General features: G+C 43.0%; 2 protein-coding genes across 2 annotated transcripts in view; both read right to left on the bottom strand.

The window, feature by feature from the left end:
* The window catches only part of ANGEL1 (angel homolog 1), a 344,450-nt gene that overhangs the window by 237,083 nt on the left and 79,868 nt on the right, over window positions 1-27,499 (bottom strand). The gene's annotated exons all lie outside the window — the stretch shown is intronic.
* On the bottom strand, window positions 1,962-5,745 carry IRF2BPL (interferon regulatory factor 2 binding protein like). Its single transcript, XM_050955682.1, has one exon. The coding sequence runs from the start codon at window positions 4,890-4,892 to the stop codon at window positions 2,694-2,696; it is 2,199 nt and encodes a 732-aa protein (XP_050811639.1). The 5' UTR covers window positions 4,893-5,745; the 3' UTR covers window positions 1,962-2,693.

Genomic DNA, 27,499 nt, shown 5'->3' on the forward strand with positions numbered 1-27,499 from the left:
ATTACAATTCAATTCAAGCTTATTTTCCATACACGTTCACTGTCTCACATCTTTCTCTTGTCTGCTAAAAATCAGATTGGCAGTCCTTGAAAACTGACTTATTTAAAAAAAATACTAAATATCAACAAAAGCTTTTGGAGAATACTTAGCTATAGTTCTTTTCAATTATCTAAATCCACCAAAACAGAGCTTTCTATAATTAATGACTGATTGCAGTATTACAAAGATTGCTCTACTTATATATTCATTTAAACCAGCATATTCAAGTTTTTATGACACAGTGAAATGCTGAATCGCCAGCAGTGTTTTCTGTTTTAATTGTGGTTACAGTCCACACATTAGTATGACTTTATTCTTATTACGTGTTAAACTGAAACTTCATGTATTTGCAGTAGGTAAAAACCTTGTTGGATAATCAATAAAACATCATTTTAATCCCGCTATCTCTGACTGGGGAATAAAATCCTATGTGGTAGCTCCATGTTAAAAAATATACACTTAAAAATACTATCAATATAAATCCACATTTTTTTAAAAGGTGTAGTTTGTATTCAATAATTAACTCAGAACCTTCTGTTGTGCATTATTAGCCCAAGTTAATTCCCTCAGACGTCAGAAGAACAGGTTATGAGATTCATAAGCAACAATACAAAACTTGGCATAAAATTAAAAAAGATACAAGGTCATTTTCTTAAAACATGAGTATAATAATACCAAGGGATGAGTCTCAGAGCAGGTAGGAAAGGAAACCACAAAATAGCTGTATCTACAAAAAAGAGTAAGGATGCATAATGCACACAAAAAGACCAGAGACTTAAGGCTTCCACCATTTCATTTATCACTTCTACCAGGAATAGAAACCAAGTTTATTATTAGCAGCAACCAGATACAAGGCCAAATGCCAACTAGACTTTTAAAAGTGCCTCTTCACATCATAGTGTTTCTTTTTTTTTACAGGGTCCCCAACGTTCAATGAAACCCACTGCTCACAACCTATGACACAATGCCCTAGGGACACCTCTCTGGTCTGTTAATGGTACTGCAAAGGGACTTATGCCGATGTTTTTGTTTAAGGTTTTCTATCATTCCTCCCATTTGCCTCACAAAGAGGACAAAGTTCACACTAGGTTTGTTTGCATTTTCTAGCCAGTAAGAGGCCTGTGTATTTACTTTGTCTGTTGACCACCTAATAGGTATTCCAATGCCCCACCCCATCATCTCCAGAAAATGCAAATATCACTTTAAAAAGTTAACACGATGAACAATCACATTTACCCACTGCCAGTAAGAATAGATTGTTATGCAGTGCAGTTAGTAATCATTCTCCACCTGAGGGGGGGAGGGGACATCACAAACCCTGAACTGCCTATCAACTTAGTTTTCATCAAATGTTCATCAAAACAAAATAGAAATCCAGTTACTAGAGGCAATAGCTATACTCAAGTGCAGCACAAACTCCACAAATTGTTAGCTATCCTTTTTGTGCTGAGCTCAATTACATAGCTGTGCATTATCCAGAGTCCATTATCATTGCCAAGCTTCAATGAACACTTTTTTAATTGACTAAGGTTATTAGCCACAATGCTGGACTTTTGCATAAAAGAGGGTTGAATTTTTCTATCATTTCAGTCCTCAATATATTGTACATGCAAAGGATGCATCTAGTGTAAAAACACTTTGCATCTGGAAAGCTTTAGAGGGGAAATGAGACGCAGAAACAGTAAACAGAAAATGCTTAGTCAGCAACTGTTACTGCAACATTAAAGGTGAAATGTAAATAGGCACAGAGCCAAGATCTAGATAGGTTTGATAACATCATCATACATATATGCAAGTGTGTGTACAAATGCCACAATTATCAGAATGAGATGCAAGATTTTGGATTAACAGACTTTTTAAAAGACAACATTTTGCATCTGTTGCCCAAGCTCTGAGAAAAATAAAACTTGCTACTCAAGAAGTATTAATATCAATTGAATTTATTACAATTTACTAAGCTCCAAGGCACATTACAGTGTTCTGTTAACTACTGAAATGTATAAAGGACAAACAGAGCATGTTTTCCATGTACAGCATTTTGCTCTACTGTTCAAAAGCATCCGTGCATCAATAAAGCAAAAACAAAAAACACATAAGATTAAAAACGTTCAGATCAATAGAAACAAACTGAAACATTTCCCTTACAAACTTGCAACAAAAAACACCCCCCAAACCACCCCCACCGTTTGCAAACAAAAAACAAACAAAACAAAAAAATAAAGTGAAAGACTAACACTCAGGGCTCCTAAAACATAAGCTGTCACCATTTTTGTAGCAATTTTTTTTTAGGCATCAACACTGGCCTTGGCAAAAAAAAAAATGTATTTTTTGTATTTTTTCTTTTTTCAAGAAGTGCATACATTTACAAAAATACACACCAGCAGCAGGTAATCGCTAAGGGCTATAACTTTGTACCTAGCCAACACACTGCCAAAGAAATGAGAACAGGTATTATGTAGTAACCGAACAATAATAGTATATTCTGTTTAACAAAAACCAGCTCTATCCTTCAAATGAAGAAGAGTACATACCTTTGTTTCAAAATATAGAAACATACGACGAAAATAATGTCTATACATAAGACTAACTTTTGCAGTTTGTTATATTCACAATTCTACATCTTCAGGCAGCTGAAGGAATTTGATTTCCTATCTTTAAGGGTCTCTCTCCTTTTTCACTTTAACGTCCCCAGCTAAAATGGTAGCGATCTCGCCCTGCATAAATGCCCAAGGCACATTGGAACCTACTAGGGGGCATTTCTCTCCACTTGGGCAATAGACCTCGCCAGTTGCCCCTTGGGCCTTGATGCTCTCTCTGGAACAAGGGAAGCAGAACTTGTGGCTGGGCACAGATGGGCACTGAACAAAGTGGGTGTCCTCCAAGCGTTCGTGACAAATGGTGCAGCACAGGGGCCCGCTATTGGCCATGGGGGAATCTGGAATGTTTTGGGGGTGCACTTGGTCCATACCAGGGTGGGCACTGGGGGGAGGAGGGGCCACCTGCAGGTTCATGTCCCCGTTGCGGGAAGCCAAGCGACGCTGGCCCGGCACCGAGGCCGGAGACACCGGGCTGCTGCTATTCCTGCGGGTGGAAGTGGTGGAGTGAACCGAGCTGCCATCCTTGGGAGAGTGGGCATTGCCCAGTGTGTCGGCCACCGACATGAGGGCAGCCATGGGAGACTGTCCGTTTTGAGGGGCCGACTCGGGCGGGGTGGTCCGATTGGAGTGAGGCCCCAGAGGTGGTGGAGGTGGTGGAGGGGGCCCCCCTCCGTGCACCGCCCCGAAGCCCCCAGCCGACATGGTGAGTTTAAGTGCTTCGCTCTGGCTGGCCATCCACTGCTGCCGCTGCTGCTCGTCACTCAGCTTCAGGGCCCCCTCGGCCGAGTCGGAGGGCTCCGGGGACGCCTTCCTTTTGCGCATCCCCCCGCCGCCACCACCTCCCCCGGGGCCCCTGGAAGCGGCCCCGGCCCCCTGCGCCCCGCCGACTCCGGCTCCCCCCCGGGGCAGGCTCACCAGGGCTGTGGGGAGCATGGGGCAGCTAGCGTCCAGGTAGGGCTGCGGCAGCATGTCCGCGCCCACCAGCTCCTTGAAGAAACGCACAGACTCAGGCAGCAGGTCACCCAGGAGCCGCCAGTCGCCGGAGCCGTGTTTCTTCTCGTACTCCAGGTACTTGAAGCCGGAGGAGAGGCCGCGGCCAAAGTCCTTCATGCAGTCCTGGTACATCTGCTTGGCCACCCCCGAGGCGCTGGAGAAGACAGTGCCTGAGCCGCTCGGGTACTCAATGAAGAGTTTCAGCTCATAGTCCATGCCGGGCTTAGAGACGGCATCAAAGGCGAAGACGCGGCCGAGAAGTGCATGGTCCTTCTTGAAGCGGACCTCGTAGGGGGTGCAGCCGGCCAGAGTAAGCAGCGTGTCCCGCACAATCTTGGGCTTGCTGGCCCACTCCTCGGCCCGGTTCCGCAGACTCTCGCTCAACTCGGCCAGCGCCTCGGCGTTGCGCTGCTTCTCCTTTAACTCCCGCTCCTGATCGCTGCTGGACACCGAACCTGGTCGCTTGCCACAGGCCTCGGAGGACGAGCCGCTGCCACCCCCACCGCATGTGCCCCCTTGGGAAGAGGCGGAGGAAACTGGGGGTCCCCCGCCGCGGCCGCTGAGCCCCGCGTGCGGCGGTGGTAGCGCCACGCCAGAAGCTGTAGGGCCGTTGAGTAAAGTCTGTGGAAGCAGATTGGGCGGCACGTTCATTTGGGCCCCGCCAGCCCCCGGGGGGAGGCCGGGCACGAGGCCCCCGTGTGCCCCGCGGCGGGAGGAGGAGGAGGAAGAGGATGATGAGTTGGGGCTCTGGCGGTTCAACTCTGGGGGGCCGTCCTCAGGCGGCTTAGGGAAACCATTGGGGCCGCCCAGCCCGTTGGGCAGACGGGCAGCATGGCTGCTGCCCAGGCTTCCCGGGGGCGGCGGATATTCAAAGCGACTGCGCTGCTCGGCTGCAGCTGCACTGAGTCCGTAGCGGTCCAGGCTGGACTGGGGAAGCCCGGCAGAAGCTGCTTTGGAGGAGGCGTCCACATGGTTGAGCTGCTGTTGGGCCGCCGCGGCCGCTTCTTTGGCGGAGAGTGGCACAGCCTTGACCCCGACAGGAGGCGGGGGGCCTGGGGAACGGCCGTCCTGGAAGCAGCCATGGGCCCTCTTCAGCTGCCGGGCCGTCTCAATCACAAATTCTATGCGGTCCGCACCCTCGTAGTTCACGCAGCCTCGGCACACGGGCTCAGTGAAGTCCCAGATCATGGCCCAGGGCATGCGAGGCAGGTCACACAGGTAGCATGACTGTCTCCGAGACGAGGACACCTGCGCAGCGGACATGGTGGAGCTGGCTGCTGGAGCTGCCTGCTGCTGTGGAGGGGGTGGGGGTGGGACAGGGGTATCGCTCCGTCTACCACCCCCTACTAGTACTGAAGAGGGGGGCTCTCAGACCTGGTGCTATTGCCCCTTTGGGCAGGGGTCGTCTAGCTTTTCACTCACTGCGGCTGCTGGACGGGGCTTCTTCTATCTGGTGCAGACACTGTTGCCCCTGGGATGGGGGATCGCTGTTACTGTTCCGATGGGGGTGGGGGTCGCCTTCCAGCCTCTTCTGTTTCCCTGCGCTGTCTTGATTTCCGCTGCTCCTCCTCCCAGAGAGGAAGGGGGTGCACGGTGGAAGACGGGGGTCCCCTTTCTCTTCGCAGCTGATGCCTTACGAGCTCGAACTCAGCTACCTGCTGATCCGCTGGTTAGAGAGGAGACCACAAGGAGCTGTTCGGTCCCGGGAGCCCTGGCGACTTTCCCGAGCCCTAGGCGCACAAGATGAGGGAGCAGCCCGAGGGCAGCGGCGGCGACTCCTCACGGCGGCAGCAGCATGGCGAGCGGCGCCGCCTGCTCCACACTCACATCCTCGATCGCTCCTCGGAATTTCAATTTGGAATCCTGAGTGTCACTGTGTGCTACTCTGCGTTCCAAGCCCGGCTCTGCCCCTCCTCCCCCTGCTCTCCCCCCTCTTTTCCTCCCTCCTTCTCTCTCCCTGGCTCGGATGCCTCCTGGGTGGAGCCCTCACGTCACCGCCATGCTCTCTCATCTTCCCCCTCCCCCTCTTTGCAGTTCCCCTTTCGAGCACTGACCAGCTTCTTCCCCCTCCCCCACTTCCTCTGTCTATGGACCTCTTGTTGCTCTGATATTGCGCATGCTCGACATTAAGTTACCGCTGGAAATGAAAGGGAGAGACATACCAAGGGCTATGTTTGGAAATTTAAACACAAGATCTCTCCCTCTCCCTCCTCCCCACCTCTCATGACAGCGTCTCCAAAACGAAAGCGCAGCCAGGAAGCACTGCAGAATAATAATTTTTTTTCCTGGCTTAGCTTTCTAAATTCAAATGTCTCGTTTGCAGGAGTTTAGCTACGAATCGCTCCATTTAGCTTCCCTGGCAATTGCACAAGCTTCCTGCCACCAAGTCTTTCGGTGGGTTTTACATGCACTCCAGCTACTAAAGCAAACGTGCAAGGTTCCCAAACTAACCATGTTTGCAATCTTTATCCGATTTCGTTTTTTCAATTTTTCTGGTGACAGAATGACATAAATAATCCCATGAATACATCAGGAGCTGTTCCACTTTTGTTGTGTGTAAATGAGCCCTATCTGGTGAGTGTTTAAGATTGAACTGAGAAACATCGCGCAGTGTATAGCGCAGGGGTGTAAGAGAGGCCAAGCAGGTACGTAATCCGTGTGATATCATCTCATTAATGCTAAGGGACACAGGATTTCCCCAGTGCTTTGAGAATTCAAGGCTTTCCTTTTTCTTTTAAATAGCCTTTATACATTTGCATTATAGTAACAAGCGTAATATTAAAAGCAGCCTACGTTAATGCAAATTAGTTGTAGGTTAGTTTGACTAACAGAAAACAACTTTTACTTTCTAGACTGAAATTCTGAAACTTGAATGTTCCCCTCCCCCTCCCTGTTGTGCACGCCAGTGCCCATGCTCAGAGGAGGGGCTGTGGATAACCCATTTTTATTCTCACTGCAGTCAGTTTCTGTTTTTGCAAACAATGAAATTGCTGTCCACTCCCAAAGAATAATACATTTCACTGTCGGGACTCGATTACTAAGAAACTTGCAAGTATTCCTCTGCATACTGCAAACAGCATTGCGTCACTCACTCATATTCCAGCTCTTACAATGTAACTAGCTACCCAGTGTGAGTCAAGATTCAGAAGGGAAAATATTGTTACAGTCAGTGAAGCTGTAGGATATTACAGCTGGTTATGCTGGATAACTTATTCCTTTATATTAATATTTATTCAACTCTCTCCTTTATTGAGCAAAAACATTGACAAAATTGCCATTTGATTTTTTTCTCTGTCCTGTAAAGGCAGTTCTGATTTCGATGGCATAGTGCCACCTTTCCCTCATATACACAGGCATATATACATTATTAGCAATTTACCACTTTATATGCTGATTATAACAATTGCTATACAAAATCAATTTATATTGTACTCTGTTAATATTTCACACTTTGGTGATGTTATTTCTTCAAATAAATATATTCCCTTCAAATCACCAATACTTCTCAATTCACTAATTGCCTAAAACATCTCAGTATGTCTGCTGATAATCTATAAAGAAGGCAACATTAATTTGGTAATTATATGATCTTATTTTTTAAGAGAAAGCTTGAAGAAATGTACACTATAAAAAGTTACAGAAGTGGCAGGAACAGATAAAATACAGTAAGAGAATCAATTCTGACAAAGTGACTTTATTTTTTAAAAGGGGAAAGCTTACAGAGGCACCAGATAGAGATAAAAGTCCTTGAATTATTTGAGTCTCCTCTATGCAAATTTTCTGAAAGAGATGATCTCAAGGGAAAGTGGATTTCACACTTAGGAATTTCATACCTAAATTGTGGACAAGATAAAGGTTTCACAGAAGCAAGATTCAAGCAAGACAGCTGGAAAGCTAAAGTGAAAGTCTGCTTCCAGCAACAGTGATTTAGTGAAGGTTATAGGATTTCTATATTAATATGACTTTACGTGACTAAACAAGTGTGTTCTCTCTGATTCATACTAGGTCAGCTCTTCTATCCTTTTTACTGCTGTATGTTGATCTTCATATGAGGAGAACTGGGCTATGGGAAAAGGTCACCTCCGCCCTTAAAAACTCAAATTGAGAGAGTTGAAGTTTTCCCCTTCATCTTGAGTGTCTGGGAATGCAGAACTCTAGGATATCCTGACTATATTTCACTCCCAGGGTTATACATACTCAACAAATGACAAGGCACTCCGTGTTTGAACCGCCCATCATCCTAGCTCTTCGCTCCACTGAATCCTTCTTCAATAAAGCCCTTTTTTGGTAACACTCACCTCACAGTAACAGGCAGACTCGTTGGCTCACAAGAACAGTCTTTATAGAGGGTGTAAATAATCATCACCTCATATAATCTAGCCTCAAAACCATTTACAGGTGCTGTCAACAACCTGTATAGTTTGTGTCTAGAAAGAAACTGAAGATTAGCATCTGTGACCCAACAGAACTGCCTTTACTTTTACTTGAAGGGATACACAGTTGTGGAAATACGTTTGTTTTTCCATTGTGATTAAACCTTTATTTAAACTTTGGTCATGGGCATGTACTGTACCATTATGCAAGTAGTACTTGGGGATGAAATGCCAGCATTTCAACAATATGGCTAGCAGCAATGGTGATAACAGGAATACTAGTTGAAGAAGAGAACTGCAATGTAAATGCAAATAAATGCCACAGCCATGGCACCTTCAAAAGCAACGGGTTGTCAGTATCAATCTAGTCTGTTAAAGGAAAATAGATTGAATGGTGGCAATGTAACAAACAAAGATAAAATTCATGGCTGCATTTGTCCTGGAAGGGTAGCAGTGTGCCTTTCTGCTCACCTCCCTTCTTTCTTTCTTTTGTGTCCTTTACCATGCTATTGGTAGGGCAATAGGAGTCTAGATCAGTCTTCTTGGATTTACACAAACAAGTCTGATGTTTATTTAGCTCTGAAATAATCCCAGAATTAAAATTACGTTTGGAGGAGGAAAAGAAAGAATCCAAACAATTAAGGTACTGATTTGGTTCAAATAAACAAAAACAAAACCAGAAAACAAAATACCCAGTGGTTTGTTTAATAATAGGGCAGAGGATTAGCTGAGAGAAGAAGCTAAAGCAGCAAACAACTGATACATATGTATTTCTTTCTGGTCAGAATCATCAGTCAGCACTTTAGATGCAACTTTAGGGATTCTATTTAGATTAGCTGAAGTTTATGACCTGCCAGTACCCCAAAGACCAGGGGATATAATTTTCACTATCAGAAGTAAAATCTGCCATCTTCTACCTTTAGTTGAAGGATAAATGTTACAGTCTGAGACCAATAACCCCTTTTGCTGTATTCCTATTTCCCATGTTATTTACCCAAAACATTAATTAAGAGCACAGGCAAAGCTTTAATATCAGAGAAGGAAACAAAATGATCAGTGGAAATAACTGTATGAATACAAACCAGCAGGCACCTTTCTAAATGCAACTACAAGATATGGGAAGTAGAGAGTACAATGAACCATTAAGCATCTATAAAAACAAATGTAATATGTGCCTGACTGAAAACCAGTTAACTGGTCTCTGTTCCGTACCATTCTTGTGCATTAGCTTCTAAAATACTGGAATTAGTATTAATCTCATGGCAAGAGTATTATTAATTATTGATCACCAGAACATTGTTAATGATGATGAACAATACAGTACAACCCCAAAGTTTTCAGCAGTATTAGGACCACATGAGCTATGCACATGTAGAATAAAAGATCTGGTTCTAAATGGTCAGACTAGGGATATTTTTAAATCTTTGTTGATATTCTGCTCTATTTGTGAATTGTTTTGCACATAATCAATTCAGCAGTCATAAGCAAATGATTCCTTCTTTAAGAGCTCATCTACAGAATTGACATTTCCCTCAGTGGTCAAAATAGTAGCTACAGCTGACAAAAAAAAGCAGGAAGGAAAAGAAAGATCGGGAGTGTGATTTACATAAATTTACCCTTGTATAATAAAATACAAACAAAAATAATTCAGAATAAAATTTCTGGTTTTATTAAAACAATGACAATATTAACACTGAAAACTAGTCAGGCTGTGCAGGGAAGTGTGTTAGTGAAATCAAATCACAAACACTTTAGCAGGGAATTCCAGAATTTTGTCAAATTAAAAGTTAAACAGCACTGTATTCTTCTATAAACTGCCAGGAAGCATCAAAACACTTAGGTACAAAGAATAAGAGTGTAATTATGTGTTTCTATTTATCATTTCAGTTAACTTTTCTCATCAGATTACAGTACCTGTGCTAAAATTCTTCAGCTACTGGGTCCTCTTGATAAGTGAAGGACTTGTTTTCAGTCTACTAGGTAGGAATTTTCATTCCTTTATTTTTATTTTTGTACATGGTGCCGTTCTCTCAAGTGACATTTTCCTCCCGTGCGCAATCTCTGGGATTTTTTATTGCTGATTTTCCTCCTCCTTTTTTCTTGTCATATTACCATTTTCTGCACTATTGCCCACACACTAACATTCAGTAATACAGGCCAGAGCTAACAGGTTCCTCTACCTGTGAGTCCTGTTGCTGCTAATGATGATGTCAAGCACTGATCTGGGTGTACAAAATAAATGACTTTTTTTCTAAACCATGCAAAGGTCCAGTTTCTTCTCCACAAAGCATACATGGTTCCTCTGTTATATCCATTCCAACCAGTTTCCATATAGCTGTGAGACCAGATTTTTGGTTATCAACATTTGTCAAATTTTACAGTGCAAAATCAGACACCTATAATTAATTCTGTTTGCTCTGCAAATGACTTGTGACTGATGGACAGTGCATTTTATGTGGAGTGGTCAGAGGCTGGGTCCTTCACCATTATTATTTTATCCATGGATCATGTATTCATCTTACATCCTGGGGACATCATAAACAATCAACAATAATGAATAAACTGAACGGGAACATTCTGTTTTTTTTTTAAAGGCTATTCCCACCGATGGCCACTTGCACTTTCATGACAGTTAAGAATTTGCCAAACATTAGCTTAGTTACCAGCAAGACAGTCTTCCCCCTCCCCTCCACCCCATACACAGATTGTTTATCGAACGTGCTGCCAAGAAAAATATCCCTGCTTTTGGCCTCCACCAGTGATTAACAACACTTGAGAATTAAACAAAACTTTACTGTGTTTAAAAAAAAAAAAGAAGTGGGAGGTGGGAAGGAGGAGGAGAGAAAGCCATATTAGAAAAAGAAGAAATCAACTAAGCAAGGAGGAAAACTCAAATCTTTTAAGCTATTTGACAAAATATAACCTCCCATTCCCTCTGGAAGTAGGCCATTTGAGAGAAGTGAAACACCTCCCTCCGCAACCTCGTTATAAATGCTGATTAACACAGTACTCTTGAAAGAATGATGTTTAGGAGCACAAGACAAGGGTGGGAATAGGCGAGGGTGGGGAGGATGAGGAGTTTTTCTTTTTATTTGGACTTCTATCAAGATGAGGTATTGGAGGAAAATAAAAAAAATTTTTTTCAAAGACTGCTGGTAAAATTCCTAAGGGACCCCAAGTGCCAAAATTAACTGTCTTGGTGTATTACTTTTAGACAGTATTGCTTAGATGAATCAAGTCAAGTCTTCAAGCAGCAGCGCAAGATAGCTGCAAGACGAGAAAGAAGCACAAATTTCCTTGTTGTTCTGTGGTAAAGCTCCAAAATTTGTGGAGATGTGTTTGTTCTTGGGCTTCTCATCTCATTCTTTTCCCCCATGGGGTACTTTGAATATTATGTCTTATGTTCAGTATGATGGATTTTTTTTGGAAATCAGATGTATAAGAAAAAAGCAAAATATGAGAACAAAAAAGGAAAGATGAAAAATTGGAATGTAAAACACACACACACACACATATATATATATATTGTACCTACTATAGTTTTCATTACTCTCCTGAAAAAATTAATGTAATAAAAGGTAATAAACAGTTCTTGAATGGTGGGATATAGACTAGTGAAAACAGTTTACTGAAATTAATGGTGGTGGATTGAAGCAAACCTCCACTTTGGAATTAGTGCCAGACATAGTTTTCCTGAACCTTGTCCAACTGCCTGAGCGACAGACAATTTTCATTCTATTTGTGCTAAAGGCTTATGACCAGTGCTGGAAAATGAAGCCCTTGCCCTTGATCTCAGTGCAGATTTAAAAAAAAAAAAAAAAAGCAGTACTGTGCCAATTTGTTTCTTCTGCCAGTAGAAGCCCTTGTGCCTTGAGTAATGCAAAACAATAAGAAGTTCTCATGAAAACTCTCCATTGAAAGGAAACCCACCAAGAGCCATGTGTCTCTGCTGCATTCATCAGCCAGTTTCTGAGATTCTCACAATGTCAGCAAAATGCAGAAGGCAAGGGCAGAAAATATCTACTAGCCACTACTCAACTTTTTTTCTTTTCCATCTCTCACTGTTCAGCACTTAGTGACACTGGATATAAAATGTATTCTATCATAAATAACAACATTCCGTTTTCTGCTCATGCTGATCTTTCTACACTCCAGTACTGCGTGCAAAATTTGTGCTGTGCAGTCCCCGTTGTCTGAAGTTGATCCTATTTCTGAAGGATGAAATATACATTTGAGACACACTCATACAGAGTTATAAACAGTGGCTACACTGTATTGCTGTCAGCCAAGTAATCTGCAATTGCTTTTTCCTAGGTTATTAATAAAATCAGAATCCCAAGCAGCAGGCGTTTGCTTTCATTGTACAGTCTGCACTTGTGACATGGTACATGTGGAAAATTTTGAGTGCACTGCAGTGAATGGTCTGTGGGTTAGTTTTTAGCTTCCGCTAAGTACCTGGCAGGCTGCCATAGCTGAAGGATTCTGGGAACTGAAAGGCTCCCAAGTACAAACTGCCAGCATTAAGTAGTCCTGACAGCTCTGCTCCTTCCACACTTGGCAGCAGTTCAAAGTGCTCTTTCATTTGAAAGGTTGGAAGGCTGCCATGTGCAATGCAGATTTGCTGTGCCTGCTCTCATAAGGAACTGATAAATGCCGTTGCTGTTGCCATGGGGACAGAAGGCTATCAGAATGGCCTTGTGATCTGCAGCCTCTCAGCTCTGCAGGGTTTTTTTTTTCGGGGTTTTTTTTTTTTTGATGGTGAAATAAATGTTCTAGAAAAGGTTAACTCTTGAAGGGCGGGAAGCGATGGTTTGAAAGGACAGGGTGAGGTATTGCACACCTCTCTTCCAAACAGTTTTGAACAAGATTAACACGTACCTGCAAACTATCCTTATTTGTGAAAGTCTGTCTTTGAATTTTTTGAGGGATGACAAGAAGAAAAAGAGAAGGGAAATCCTTTCCCCTCAGTCCATCCCACCAGAAATCTCTTTCATTTCAATGCTTTTCAACAGAATTAAATGGCTGCCCCCTTTCTTTCTGTAAATATCCCTGTTTGTAGTTTTCAGATGTTGGCAGGTATGAGTTAATTTGGAGCTCAATCCTGCAAGCTGCCAAATGCCATCAGATCTCCTTGACGTCACTGGGAGTTGTAATGCTCAGCAGGATCGGACCCATTATGTAGACTCCATGTATGGTTGATGTATGGAAAAAAGATGAAATGCTGCATTTTTTAAAAAAGAGATTGTGGTGACAATATAAACCCTGGAAGTGAAGCTCAGTTCATCACAGTCCCAAAGATTAAAATAAATACAGCCCTCAGCTATACATAGTTTGAGTATGGCTATGAATGAGTATGTACATCTATACATACAAACAAAAACATATATTTTAACCAGCAATTTACATCCATTTTAATGTTTATAATTTTCAACACATTACTCTTTCTGTTTCTGCAATAGCAATAAAATTAGGTCCTCCGAAGACATTTTGCTGAAGCACAGTAAATTCAATTCTGTTAAAACAAGGAGAATTCTAAGCATGACATCATATCATGGAACAATACAGTGTATATTTTCTATTTGTGAGACCATGCTATACAACTCAGGGATATAAAGTACAACATTACAAAGATCAAATATGAGAACACATCTGTGGATAGAGTATACATAAAGAGCAATTCTGCAAACAAAGCATACCATGATTGACATTTTAACTAAAACACAAAAAAAACCAATATTTTGGGAACTTTGTGCTTTGTCAAGTATCTATTTTAATGCTTCCAGTTTTGAACGCTTAATTTAAAAACAAAACAAAAAACTAATTTGGCCTCTCTGCTTTGGAAACCAATATAACTGTATCTAACTGTGTATGATAGTACTGTCACCATGCTAGACCCTGAACAAACACAAAAGAAAGTGAATCCCTGCTCAATGAATTTACAATCTAACTTTCACAGATTATACAGTTAACCAGTTGACGGTTAATCTGTAGTTTTTTGCTTGAGATTATTCAAGTCACCACCATCTTCATTCTAGCCCTTTCTTAAGACTCATTTTTCCTATATAAGCTTTCCAACAATAGGTCATTTAAATTTATAGTTGGATTTATTGTTAAAAAGGTTCATGGATGAGAGTGTCTGAAGTAAAGGTTTGAATGAAGATGGTGGTCATTTGGAAAACAAGGAGATGCTTCTTATGCCTGGAACAAACATGGAAATATTTACACATCTACAACACTGACTCTCAGTACACTGACTGAATTCCATTTTAGCAAAACACAAAACCATGTTGAAGGGTAGTAAGGCAGCTGTGATTTTTACTGAGTTTCACATTTGATATTTAATATGACTAATAAGGGTCATATGTGCAAATCTAGATAAAAGTTACATGTACACATTTGTGAAGCAATTTCAACAATGCGCACAATGCTGCACTTCCACAAGCCCCCACACCACACAATGTTAGGTCAAAGGAGATATTTCTTCATAACGGTATGGTTAAAAAATAATTGAGAACTTAACTGTAATTTCTTTACTTGATTCTCTGAGTTCTTGCCTATGGTTGTCATGGTAATTCTGGCCCGCTCTACACATTCTGCTCCTCTCACTGGAATTTCCTGATTATTCAGAGACTCTCCCCCCCCCCCGCCCCCCGAAAAAGAAATCCACAACCCTGCTTCATTCCTCTAAAAGCAGAAGAGCTTATGCTGTTCATGTTAAAAATCAGCTAAAGTTAACCTGTTTGCTCCACTCACCTGGAAATGGAGATAAGGAGATAAACGTACAAATTGAAACAGCTGCTTACATTTTCTTTCAGAGTCAACAACAGGGTACAAAAGTAAAGAGAAGGAAATGCTGGAAAGATAACTGCATATAGAATTTCAGTATCCTATTCACAAGGACCCAGATCCCAGTCATACACATATTATTCGGTTCTTTTAGCTGCTAAGTTTCTGATGGCAGAAAAATATATTTTGCTGTTTGTTTTTTGCAATGTGACAGACACATCTATACTTACGGTGGGAGCACTAAAATATATTCTCCCCACCAGTATGACAAAGTAGAAGGCAACATTTTTATCAAGGGCTTTTGGTGACACTTAATCCAGGAGAACCAAGCTGAACATGATTTGGATGCATCACCATAACCCAAAGAAAGATATGCACAACCTTACAGAATGTACAATTTGAGTCTGTACAGATATTTATAAGTATGCACGCTGATGATAACAAAATAAATGCCATGGTACTTGCTGTGTATCTTTTTAAAGTATGCAATGTATATAATTATGTATACATAAATATATATGTTTACAAAAATGTACATATTTTGATTGATTGTTCCTCTCTTCCCCACCCTCTGTATGCTGCTTGTTTTGGGGCAAAAAACTGAACTACGTGCAGCTATCATTACCCTGAATACTTTGCTTGTATGTTCCGTGCCACACCCCTCCCTTTGTCTGTTCATTGTATATTTAGATTAAAAACTCTTCAAGGCAGGGAATGTATCTCACCATGGGTTTGCACAGTGCCTGGCCCAGTGAAGCCCTATTCCTGACTTAGGCCTCTAGGTTTTACTGCAATACAAATAATTCATAATAATAATTGTAACTTATGTAACATTTATAAGTTAGATCCAACAATCTCCATCACATACTTTTGTTCTGAATGTATTCGTATATGATCTACAAAGCTCACTGCCATTTTCTCTATCTCTATGCCTTTCTCTTTTGTGGTTTCTCATAGAAGCCATTTTGATGCAGTCCTGTAGCTGGATCCTGTTTAAGCATCCTATAGCATTCCAACCTTGACATTCTCTTCTGTAGCAACATACTGCTGCAATCTGTGATATCAACTGAGACGTTCATGACGTCACCCTGAAACTGTAAGACCAGAAAAGCTTGCAGTTCCTCAGGTACTCAGGGACTAAACAGTTTTATAGGTTTCATTCTGCATGTGACCACCATGAATCTAGCTAATTTTAACCTAATAAAATACTGCCAAAACCTTGTATGTAGAGAAAAGTAGCTGTAGGTCTGGATAAGGACTCTGCAGCTATATCAGTCTAACTTCCTTCCTACTTCTGTTTCCAAATTTTCATTTTTGAAGTAAAAATATAAAATTTTACTAAATTCTTTGATAGTGTGATAAACAGTAAGGAATCCATTTTCACTTATGTGCTGATACACACACATATTCAACAGCTGTTCAAAGGAAGAGAGGATTTCAGTAAACAGCATTTAGGACATTTACTTACAACCTGTTAAAAAGTTCTTAAATTCACTTTAGCCCCTTATTTTTCCTTTTATACATTTGTAATATGTATACAAAACAGAACCTCATTAGTCCACACACTTCATAAACAGCATAAAAATTACAGTCTCTCACTTTTCAGTAAAGTTGGAAGAGTGGAGTGCAGTAGCCACGTCTCATGTTAAGTCTGTTATCTTTACAAAATACATTCCAGTATATCTATTTGTGCATTATGAAGTATCATAAATAATGATAACGAAATTGGTTTTCAAAATAAAATACATTGTGATGCTTTTCCATTTTTTAAAAATTGTATTTGTTCATGTACTTGCAAATTCATAAAATTCAGTAATTTGCAAAGGATATCCCAGTTAGTGTAAATTAGGAAAGTTCTAGCATGCAGATTAGGTTTTCTATACCTTTAAAAAGCCAACATGTTATTACTAAAAAGCACAATATTATGTTATTACTATTATCTTTAGCTTTGAAAAACCTTGGGAACATTTTCCAGGCTGGATCTATAGAATATTTATAGGGAAAATGTATAAAGAGAGAAAATCAGAACACCGACAAAGGTTGATGGTGCTGGAGTGATTTTGGCAAAATAGGTCTGAAGATCCAGCCTCTATGTGGAGTCCAGTCAGGCTGAAAAATTCAGCAGTGGAGGTATTTTACCATCAAAACACTCTTAAACAAAGGTGTGGTATAGGTGAACTGCCTGCTCCTGACCTCTTCCAGCCTATTATTATTGCAGCTGCTATGATGTAAGGCTGATTATGGAAGAGCGAAGGTATCTGACGCTCAGAGATAAATGCTGAGAGCAGCTGTTTTACTGTAAACAGTAACAAGGGTTTGACTTCATTTGCAAGCTGGGAACATTCACACTTTTTCCATAAATAATACTTTAGGAATTTGATCGAGATGTTCACAGTGAAACAAAAAAAACTAAACACAACACTCATGTCCCTTATGTATGTTCTCAACATGATGACTAAAGGTATTTCTTAATAATGAGTTATTGCTGCAGTGAATGAAGCAAACTGCACAGACATGCTTACATGTGCATACGCACACACACAAATCCACAAGGACTTTCTGTCAAGCACATTCATACACAAATTCACACAGATACAGAAAAGGGGCAGGAATATCTGTCTTAGTTATTTCTAAAGCTTCTATCACCTAGGTATCTATGTGACAAATATTCTTTGCTGTAGCAGACACTGCTGTCTACATAGTACAGAGCTACAAACTGAATCACAAACAGGATACATTAGTGCATAGACAAATTTAAACGTTTTCCCCATAGCCTGCTGCTGCAATTCATGGATGTTAGGGAGCGAATTTCAGTCATCATTTTCTCCATTACACCCTCACAAATTATTTTATCCAGAAGCAAACAGGCAAGAAATTGACCCTTAAGGCAATTGAGGGAGGATCACTGACATGACACACACACACACACACACACAGGGCCAGATCCTCAGTCCATTAAAGCTGTTTTGTGCCACTCTATCAGTGCAAAGTAGTCCTAAAAGCATCTTAACCAGTTACTTGAGGATCCCCCAGTATAGGGTAGAGAAATCTTCATTCAGCATACAGACACTGTAGTGGCTCCTAGAGCACTCCTACTTTTGGGCCCCCATGCAAAGGTTGTAGCTGGGAAAAAGGGTAACTACCCAGAGTATCTCTATAGCTCAGTTATTTCCAACTGCAAGAACAGCCCCTTTGGGGGCACTGGCAGCCAGTGTAAAAACACAGTAGCCCTGATGCTATTCTAATTTACACTGGGGACTACACGCTGGCAGTCAGACAGCCTCAGGATGATGCAAAGATGGCTTAAAGCTGTCTTTGCACCTCCCTCTTCTGAGCTGTGCTAAGAATAGTTCAGCCAAAGCTTGGGATCTGGGCAAAAGTCTCTCATCCCAGGGGCTTTTAAAAAAATACTCTGGTAAGTCGATCCAAGTACGTTGACTTCAGCTATGTTATTCATGTAGCTGAAGTTGCGTAACTTAGATCAATCCTTCCCCCGGCCACTCAGTGTAGACCAGGCCTAAGAAAGCATAAGGTTTGGGGTTTGGTCAGTCTTTGGATAGGAGATCAGGGAAAACTTGGGTAGTCCAGGAAGTGTTGCTGAAGATTCAGTAGGTGTACTTCTAACACAAACACTAATTACCTGCTAATACTATGCTGCTGGATGTGCAGTCTTCTGAATCAGAGACTAAACTAATGCCATGGCCACCTGAACTCCTCAAAGATCCCATGGCACTCCCACAAATGTAAAGGTGTTGTGTCCTAGTCAAATTCCAAGGTGGTTAACTAAATTTTGCTTCTCTGTTTGTGTTTATCTGGAGATGGGATTCTTTTTCACTCTATGGCCTAAAAAGTTGTGTGTAGAGTTGATGTATGCTGTTAAACAGCTACCATGTTCAACCCCACATGTGGCTGTATTTCTTCAGGTGATGTTATCTATCTATACTTTGGGATCCTGCAGCATGAAAGACATCCTAAAAATGTAAGCTGTTAATGTTATCTCCCTCCTCTTTCCATCCACGGGGAAAAAAACACAACAAAAAAGGCAAAACATTTTGAGTGACAAGCATTCTTGGGTGCCAATCACATTCAAAGCTCTAATTAAAGTCTCATGATCTATGGCTAATATAGGGGCATTGATGGACAGCTGGAAATGTATCTCTCCTTCTGAGCCCTTTTCTCTGATGGAAGTTCTAAGGGATAAAGAGACTCACAAAGTTATATACTGCTAGATTCCTTTCCCTTAATCAGTATTTTGAGTGAACAAATGTACAGTGTCAGGCAAGTGGCTCAGTCATTTGCCAAGATGTGTAATGAAAACCAGGAAACATTCTGCCCTCCCTCTGCTGCCCATACACATAACTCCATCTCAAACTGAAAGCTTTCCCAAGTGGTGCTAAAGCCAAATAGTCTCCGCTAGTCTGGGTTGCAGTGCAACACTGTTGCCTCTGGGGCTGAGTCTGTTCCAGGAGAATGATGCAAATATATTAGGGAAGGAAAGGAGCATAGGAAAGAAGTCACTGCTTGAGAGAGCAAAACAAAAATAATAATAAAACAAACCACAACCCCATCTTGAAGTGAGATGAAGGAGCTTTTTTGCAGCACAGGGACTGGAAGGGACATACAGGCAGCTATTTAATTAGGAAACGACTGAAGTCACTCACCTCTTTCCTCTCCAGCGTGGCCAGTCCTCAGCCAAGAAGTGACTCCAGTCAAAAGAGATACTGTTCTGGGTTTCACAATAACCCTTTCCATAGGTCACTAACTGACTCTTGCCATCCTGCCACAACATCCTCCTCATCATCATCTGATACTAGGGGCTGTGCTTTTAAGGGCTGAGCTTCCCAGACAAAGAATCTGTGTGGACACTGTAACGTTCTTGTTATGCACCAGCAGTTGGAATCAGTTCTTGCAAGCACCTTAATTAAGCAGTGTGTGATCACTGAACACCATACGGTACCAGGCATAAAACAAACTAAGAAAATATCCTGAGAGAAAGAACTGGTCAGTGTAGCAGGGCAGTTACCCTGCTCCAGACTGGAAAGTGTTAAAATAGCCCTGGGAAAGGGCTGCTCCGGGGAGCCAATAAGGTAGGCTGATTGGGGAAGCTGCCACAGATGGGGCCATGCCCCAATCAGGCCACAGTTGGCCCTATTAAAGGACTGTGAGGCAGTCTCTAGTGGTGGAGAGAGAAGGACTTGGCTGCCTGGGAGCTGAGCAGGGTGCCTGAGGTAGAGTAGGGCTAGGGAAAGACAAAGGAGTGGGGAAGCTCCAGCCTGGCAATTCCCCAGGCTGCAGGCCTGGCTAAAGACCCAAAGCAATTACTGGGGTTGCAGAGGCACAGCCCAGGGTTAGGAAAGGCAGCAGGTCCAACCCCCTCTTGCCAATAATAAGTGGTTTATAGACTCCAGTCTGCCCAGTGAGTGGGGGCTGGACAATGACTGGCAGTAGCCACTGAGGCAAGGTGGGGATAGAGGTTTGGGGGTTCTCTGGGGAGGGGAGACCTAAAGACTGCAGGGGTACTGCAGAGGGCAGACCCCTGAGGTAAGGGACGTGGGGGCCAGCAACAAGCAAGACATCCTCCAGCAGAGGGTGTTCTGGAGCTGGAGAGCTAATTCCTGAGACAACCAGCAGGAAGTGCTGTGCCAGCGAGTCGTCCCATTGCTACAGTCAGTTAAATTCCAGTTCCCACTAGAGCTGTAACTCTCTGGAAATGTGGAAAACTGGAGAAGGCTTAAACAGTGCTTCCCTCTGTATCTGGAAGCAATAGGGGCCAGCAGAAAGGAAGATGTCAGAAGATAGTCTTATTTTTGACAATAGCTAGTTCTGAAGCACTTGATGTGTTTAATAGTTTTCAGTGAATTCAGGCATAGGAGGATAACTATGAAACTGTATTACAGAAATTTGAGTTCTTTCCATTAAGATGAAATATGTAAGAGAGACACTTTTCAAGTACAAAAAGAAGGTGAAACCATAGAAAAGTCTGACTGATCTAAGGCTGAAGAGCCAATTTTCCAATTTTGAAGGGCTCACAGAGTCCTGGATAAGAGACCAGATTGTGATTGGGATCTGGGACAAAACACTCAGAGAGACCACTGGATACACAGAATTAAAACTTTGAAAAAGCAATTAGAATTTGCCCAGCAAAGAAAGAGATCCAGTCTAGAAAAAAGGATGAACAGTTCTCTGATACTGTGGACATGACAGAAAATCCAAAACACTTCAAGAAAAGAGACCTGAGGCAGAAAGGCATGCAGGGTTCAAATTCAGAGTCTACCAAAAACAGCATACGTGGCTGCACATACTGTGGCAAACAACACAAGCCAAGACAATGCTCACCATATGGAAAAAGATGTAAAACCACAATGAATTATGTCACTTTGCAAGAGTTTCCACTCACCAGCAGAGTCTGCACAAGCATGGGCAAAGAGGATGATAACAGCACCACTAACTCAGCAGAATTCTTCACAGGTGCAATGGACAACATTGCAGCACATTATGAACGGACTATCACCTAAATGTGTCATACCCTTGGTCTCATCAAGAGGGTGTATTCATTGGAGGAACAGGGAACTAAAACAATTGAGAACTGCTTCCAGGAGACAGGGAAGCTGTTGAGAATACAGAACAAAACTGAAACAGCCTCAAAGGTCCAAGCAACAGCACAGGGCACCTCAAAGATTAACTGAATATTGTTAGAAAGTTTAGGAAGTTAGTTATAAGTATTTGTAATTATTTGTTATATTACATTTTTTTAAAGTGGTGGTATTAAGATTTGGCTTGGAAGGGAAGATGTGCCTTTAAGGTCTAAGCTTCCTAGTCAGAGTCTGAGCAGGGTGTTGTGATATACAGCTAGCTGGAATTAGACACCAAATAACACACGTCTTGCAAGCATCTTAAACATTGTGTGATCACTGATTACGACTCCACCCATGCCCCCCAAAATGCCTCCTGGAAACACCAAGTCCTGCTGCTGCTTCCACAGCCCCACAAAGCTACTGTCATCATTACTAGGAAAACCTTCCAAACAGACATGGGGCTCACATATCTCACAGCTCCAAGCAGGTAAAAAGAAATCCTGCTGCAGAATGGTATGCTAGTGTTATGCAGAACAAATGTCCACATGGAACTAGCCTAAATCTGTGTAACGAGGGGGACTGGGCATTTGATGCTCCCTACTGGAGGTCCTACTGCTTAGAGCACCAGCCCAAAGAAGGTGTCCTTTTGGAGGAAAAGAACAGCAGGTTGAGATGTCCAAAAGCTGCCTAGAGAGGTCACCCAGGATCAGCTGCTAGGAGAACCAAGGAGAACTGGCAAGAAGAGCCGGAAGTGGGCAGAAGTCAATCAGGACCCATCACACAGGGTAAAAAGGGCTGGCTGCTGCTTTCAGTGGGCAGTTGTGGGTGAAGCAAAGGAAGAGATCTCCTCGTCTTAACCCCAAAAGCCTGGCCTGCTTGAGTGCCTAATGCTGATTGCACCTTTTTTACTGAGTCAGCATGTAATAACATGTCCTCACCACATGAGTGACCTCTCATCTGTGGTCACAGCGTTGCACAGGATGTTCTTCTTTGGTGCCCTCTATTATGCTCTCCCTCAGCCCTGAAATGGCTTTTCTCAGCCTTTGTCTTCTCTCGACTCACCCTCTAGGTGTTCTGTGGCTTGGCCCTCCAGCCATGTCACAAGAAAGTCTAAAACCTTTCTGTGGTAACACAAACAAGTCCAAACGAAAGTCCAAATAAATCTGCAAACAAATGCCTCTGCTTCCCCTTTCAGGCACCACTGTAGTTCTCACGTTGGCTCTATCTCAGGGCTTCGGCTGTAGGAGTCTAATGTGTTCCTGTAGTGGTTTTCTTCCATTGCTTCCTGTCTGTTAAACTATCTCAGGGCTTCTCTTCCCTAAAGACCTCTCTCTTCTGCAGTTTCTCCCCAAGTGAGCTCCCTCAATCTACTTACAAGGCCCTTTCCTCTTGCCAAGAGAAATTAGTTAATCACCTCCTGGGATGGAGCATGACTGGGGCTCTTTCCCTTGCCTTGCAGTTGATGGTGGTTAAGCTCCAACACATAACTTCCTTCTTTTTCAGATAGTACCTGTCAGTGTACTCTATGAGCTACTGTTCTGGGTCCTGCAGCCATTCCAGTTCTTCCTGTAATTCATGTACTTGAGTGGACAAATAGTTTCTGTCATCTAGCACATATTTGTAATATTCTTTCCAGTATTCTTAGTCTTGCATGTCTATTCACAGGGCCTCCTCTGCAATGGCTAACAGATCCCAGAGCTCTCAAATCTGTATAGAGTCAACTGCCACCCTAGCTGCCAGGTCAGGGTCCCCAATCAGGAGAAGGTTCTCTCATCTCCTCCCTCAGGATGTCTATCTCCCCTGAATTACTCAATTTTTTCCCTCTCCCACAGGGGCCTGCTCTTGGCTTCTAGATGCTGAGGCCCCATTGTCACATGACTTCATGGTTCACAGTATAGCCAGCGCCTGTTTGAGTTGTTGCCAATTCTTCTCATATACTAGGTTTAGTCTTGCCTGATCAATTCTTGCTCTTGTTTTGTTGCCTCCTCTATTATTTTCTGTCATGCAGCTTTCATCTCTTCCAGTTCCAAGTTTGTCTCAAGCAATTCTGTTGCCAGGGCTTGCAATTGACTTGATGTTGCCTCTTTGGCTCTCCTGACCTGCTTGATACAGCCTGTTGATTTCTTGCTCTTTGCGCTGAGCCATCCAGCCCAACAGCCAATGTCCAAGTAAAGGCTGTCTTATGATCAACTGGTCCAAGCACGAACAGTACCCTGTCTGGTAATAGGGCCAGGAAATTAGGCCAATCTCTGTCTACAGTTACACGTCAGGGGAGGTCTCTTACCATGCTGACCATGAAGTTGCTCATCCAATCTTCTCTCTCTCTCTCTTCTGTAGACCTGCGGTTCTCCATGTGCACAAGAGATGTGCATTGGAAAATGCTGATCTATTCTCACTATCAGGAGGCTATTCCCCCAAACTAGTGTTTGCTCACACCTGGAGTCAGTTAGTCCTCTTATTTTCCATACAGACACTTCAGCAGTTACTTAGTAGGCTGCAGTACACCCCCTTCTGACAGAACATTCCAACCACAGACTTGGCTGTAGTAGCAGTTCAAACAGCCACACTCCATGAGCAGGCAGTCCTTTTTTATGATCTGGTTGGCCAGACAAACACACAATAAGGTTCAACAGGAACGCTTCCTGCAATGCCTAGAACGTGGACCCCAGGGAACCAGCAATGGTGCCCAAAAGTGGCCCGGCAACACAATGGCCGCAACCATTGTGTTGCCAGGCCACTTTAGGGCACCATTGCAGGGGAAAGGCTCTGTTCTAAACTAGTGGAGATATGCTTCCAGGGTCAGTCCCAGTCTATCCAGAATGGCCTTTTTTACAAATTTGTAGCACCTCACCTGCTTGTTGGACAAAGCTCAGTAAGCCAATTGAGCATTTCCTGACAGGAACGGGGCCACTCAAGTTGCCCAAGAAGATCAGGTCCATCCTGCCATAGCTGCTACCTCTTGAAGGTGCACAAAAATGCTTCCGGGCCAATTTTGAGAGGTCCACTATTGGGATGTCAGAATTTTTTTCTCCTCAAACTGGTTCCCTGGGGTCCACTTTTCTAGGCATTGCAGGAAGCGTTCCTGTTGAGCATCTCGCTGTTGTTGCTACTCTTGTAGTAAGCACAACTAAAGAGCATGTATCTGCTCCTGTTGCTCTACCAGCATGAGGACTACACCCTCCATATACCCCAAACTCCAGAAAAAGCGTCTTTGGCCTTGGCTACACTGGCGCTTTACAGCACTGCAACTTTCTCACTCAGGGGTGTGAAAAAACACCCCCCTGAGCGCAGCAAGTTACAGCGCTGTAAAGCGCCAGTGTAAACAGTGCATCTCCCAGCACTGTAAGCTAATCCCCACGGGAAGGTGGAATTCCTGCAGCACTGGGAGAGCTCTCTCCCAGCGCTGGCGCTGCAACCACACTCGCACTTCAAAGCACTGCCACAGGAGTGCTCCTGCAGCAGTGCTGTACAGCTGCCAAGTGTAGCCATACCCTTAGTCTGTCCCTCTTCCCCTCACCTTTAGGGTAGTTGGAATCTTCCCTCTTTCCTTGGGGGAGGAGGGTTTCAAATCCCATTTCTGATACCACATGTAATAGCATGTCCACACCTCATGGGCACCCCTCCCCCATCTCTGGTCACAGTTTTGCATGGGCTCTTCATCTCTGGCACCCCTAGGCTTTCCCACAGCCCTGGAATGGTTTTTCCCAGACTTTGTTTTCTCCTGATTCACCCTCTGGATATTCTGTAGCTTGGCCCTCCAACCAAGTCACATGAAAGTCTAAACCCCTTCCAGGGAAACACAAACAGGTCCAACTGAAAGTCCAAACAATTCTGCAAACTAATACCCCTGGTTCCCCTGTCAAGCTCCACTGTAGTTCCTTTGTTGGCCCTACCTCAAGGCTTCCCCTGCAGAAGCCTAACCTACTCCTATAGTGGTATTCCTCCATAGTTTCCTGTTAAACCCTATCCCAGGTCTTCTCTTCTCCCAGAGAGACCTGTCTCCTGTATAGTCTCTCACCAACTGAGCTTCTTTAGTCTACTTATAAGACTTAGCTCCACCTCCTTTGGCCATGAGGCAATTAGTTAATCACCCCATAAATGCGGAACATGACTAATTGGGGTTATCTCATTTCCCTTGCAAATCATGCGGGTTAAGCCTCATCACACAGAAAAAAGACTGTTTTTGTTTTATTTTGTGGAATTTAAAGCCCAACTGCCCATTCTGGGTTGGCTATCAATTGACTTAAAGGGATCTTGCCTCATGAGATGCTCCACTGGCTCTGGCAAGGCTGTGATAATCATCAAACTTACCACCCTTGTAACTCACAATGCCACTAAACTGCTCTCTTCTATTAGGAAAATTCTCTCTTGTTTTAAAGCATTAGGTTTCCTGTCAAAGAATTTAGGCTTCCAACATTAAGCAGTTAAAAACTCATAGCAAACAATCTCCAAATTTTAAATATTTATTTATTAACCCCAGCACTCAACTGCTCTGAAATGGAACCCCAGCTCCTAAATGAGATAATATATTTGCTAGGCCCATATAAATCCTCTCTTTTTACCCATGGGGTTGGTCCTTGCAGAGGACTTTCCTCATTCCCACATTTTAATCTGCCTACTGCCGAAGTCCCCTTATTCCAGTGAACAATCTCTGATCAAGGAGGACTGGACACAGGACCTAGGAGAACTGTAAGTAGCATTACTGAGATTGTTGATCTAAGGGGAACCATTCCAAAACCATATAAGATGTTCCCTCTGCCAAGAGGAGCTTAGGTCTGGAACATGAACCTTCTATGAGTTAGCACATTGTATTGTTACTAGACTAGCCATGGTGTATTGTTGAGTTCTTGTGCTTCATTTCTGACATTGCAGAAATTTTAACTTTCTCAGAAAGAAACATTTCCCTTCCATGTCAATTTCTTTTCTCTGAGATCTTGGATCTGCTGATCTTTATCTTATGGGTTGGGTCCTTTAACCAAAGTGAAGGGGTCCAAATACCTGCTTTCTCTTCCTAAAATAGTTTGTCCAAAGCTTCAGATGCTAAGATACATGGTTAATACAACTTAATTTAAGATTATCAGCAGTCAATGCCAAAATATTTGAGGAAAATATTTTTACTGAGCACTTTGCCTCAAACTATCTAAATTCCCTCTTAAGGGAACCACAGTCCCCAACTTTGTGCACACTGGAAGTCATATCTGGTTTACACAGAGTGAGATCACTTAACACAAGGGTCAGATTCTCAGAGAAAAGAAACCCAATAAAGTAAGTCTTCCAGTCTCTTCTGACATCACAAGTATTTCCCCACCCCCCATTTTCCTTATTCATGTTTTGACATTGGACAGTACTCCCATCATACTATCTCCATAATTCTAGGAAAACTCACTTCAGTTTTGGGATGACGTCATCCAGACTTCAAAGAACCCCCTTCTCTATGTGAAAAGTACAGTATTGTTCCTTGATCAATAATGCACCAAGTTTTGAGGCCCATCAGGCGGAAGCTACGACAACGAAGGAGGCCAGATTTTTAGATAAGCTGAGCCTCACTGAATCTTCTTATCTGGGGATTGATTTCAAGACCAAATTCAGGATCCATAAAGGGCACTTGAATCTCCTAGGTGGTTCAGACTGAGCCTCTGGAGCTGCTTCAGCAATGCTACAGATGCCTGACTGCAACTGAATCAGAGTCTGCTTGCTTTCTTGGGGACTGAATATAGTAGTGCTTGATGCTTATTTTCCTAGGAGGGTTTGGGTTCTCCACTGCTGTAATGGTACAATTCCCCACTCTGAACCTTAGCGTCCAAAAGATGGGGTACCAGCATGAATTCCTCTAAGCTCAATTACCAGCTTAGTACTTGTAGCGCTGCCACCAACCAGGAATTCCAGTGCCTGGTACACTCTGGTCCCCACAAAACCTTGCCCGGGGACCCCCCAAGACCCAGACCCTCTGGATCTTAACACAAGGAAAGTAAACCCTTTCCCTCATCATTGCCTCTCCCAGGCTTCCCCTCCCTGGGTTATCCTGGAAGATCACTGTGATTCAAACTCCTTGAATCTTGAGAGAGGAAAATCCACCTTCCCCCCTCCCTCTCTCTCCCCCTCCCAGACTCTCCCTGAGAGAGACAGTAATCCTATC

This window comes from Gopherus flavomarginatus, chromosome 5 (genome assembly GCF_025201925.1).
Source record: "Gopherus flavomarginatus isolate rGopFla2 chromosome 5, rGopFla2.mat.asm, whole genome shotgun sequence".
Classification (NCBI taxonomy): domain Eukaryota; kingdom Metazoa; phylum Chordata; order Testudines; family Testudinidae; genus Gopherus; species Gopherus flavomarginatus.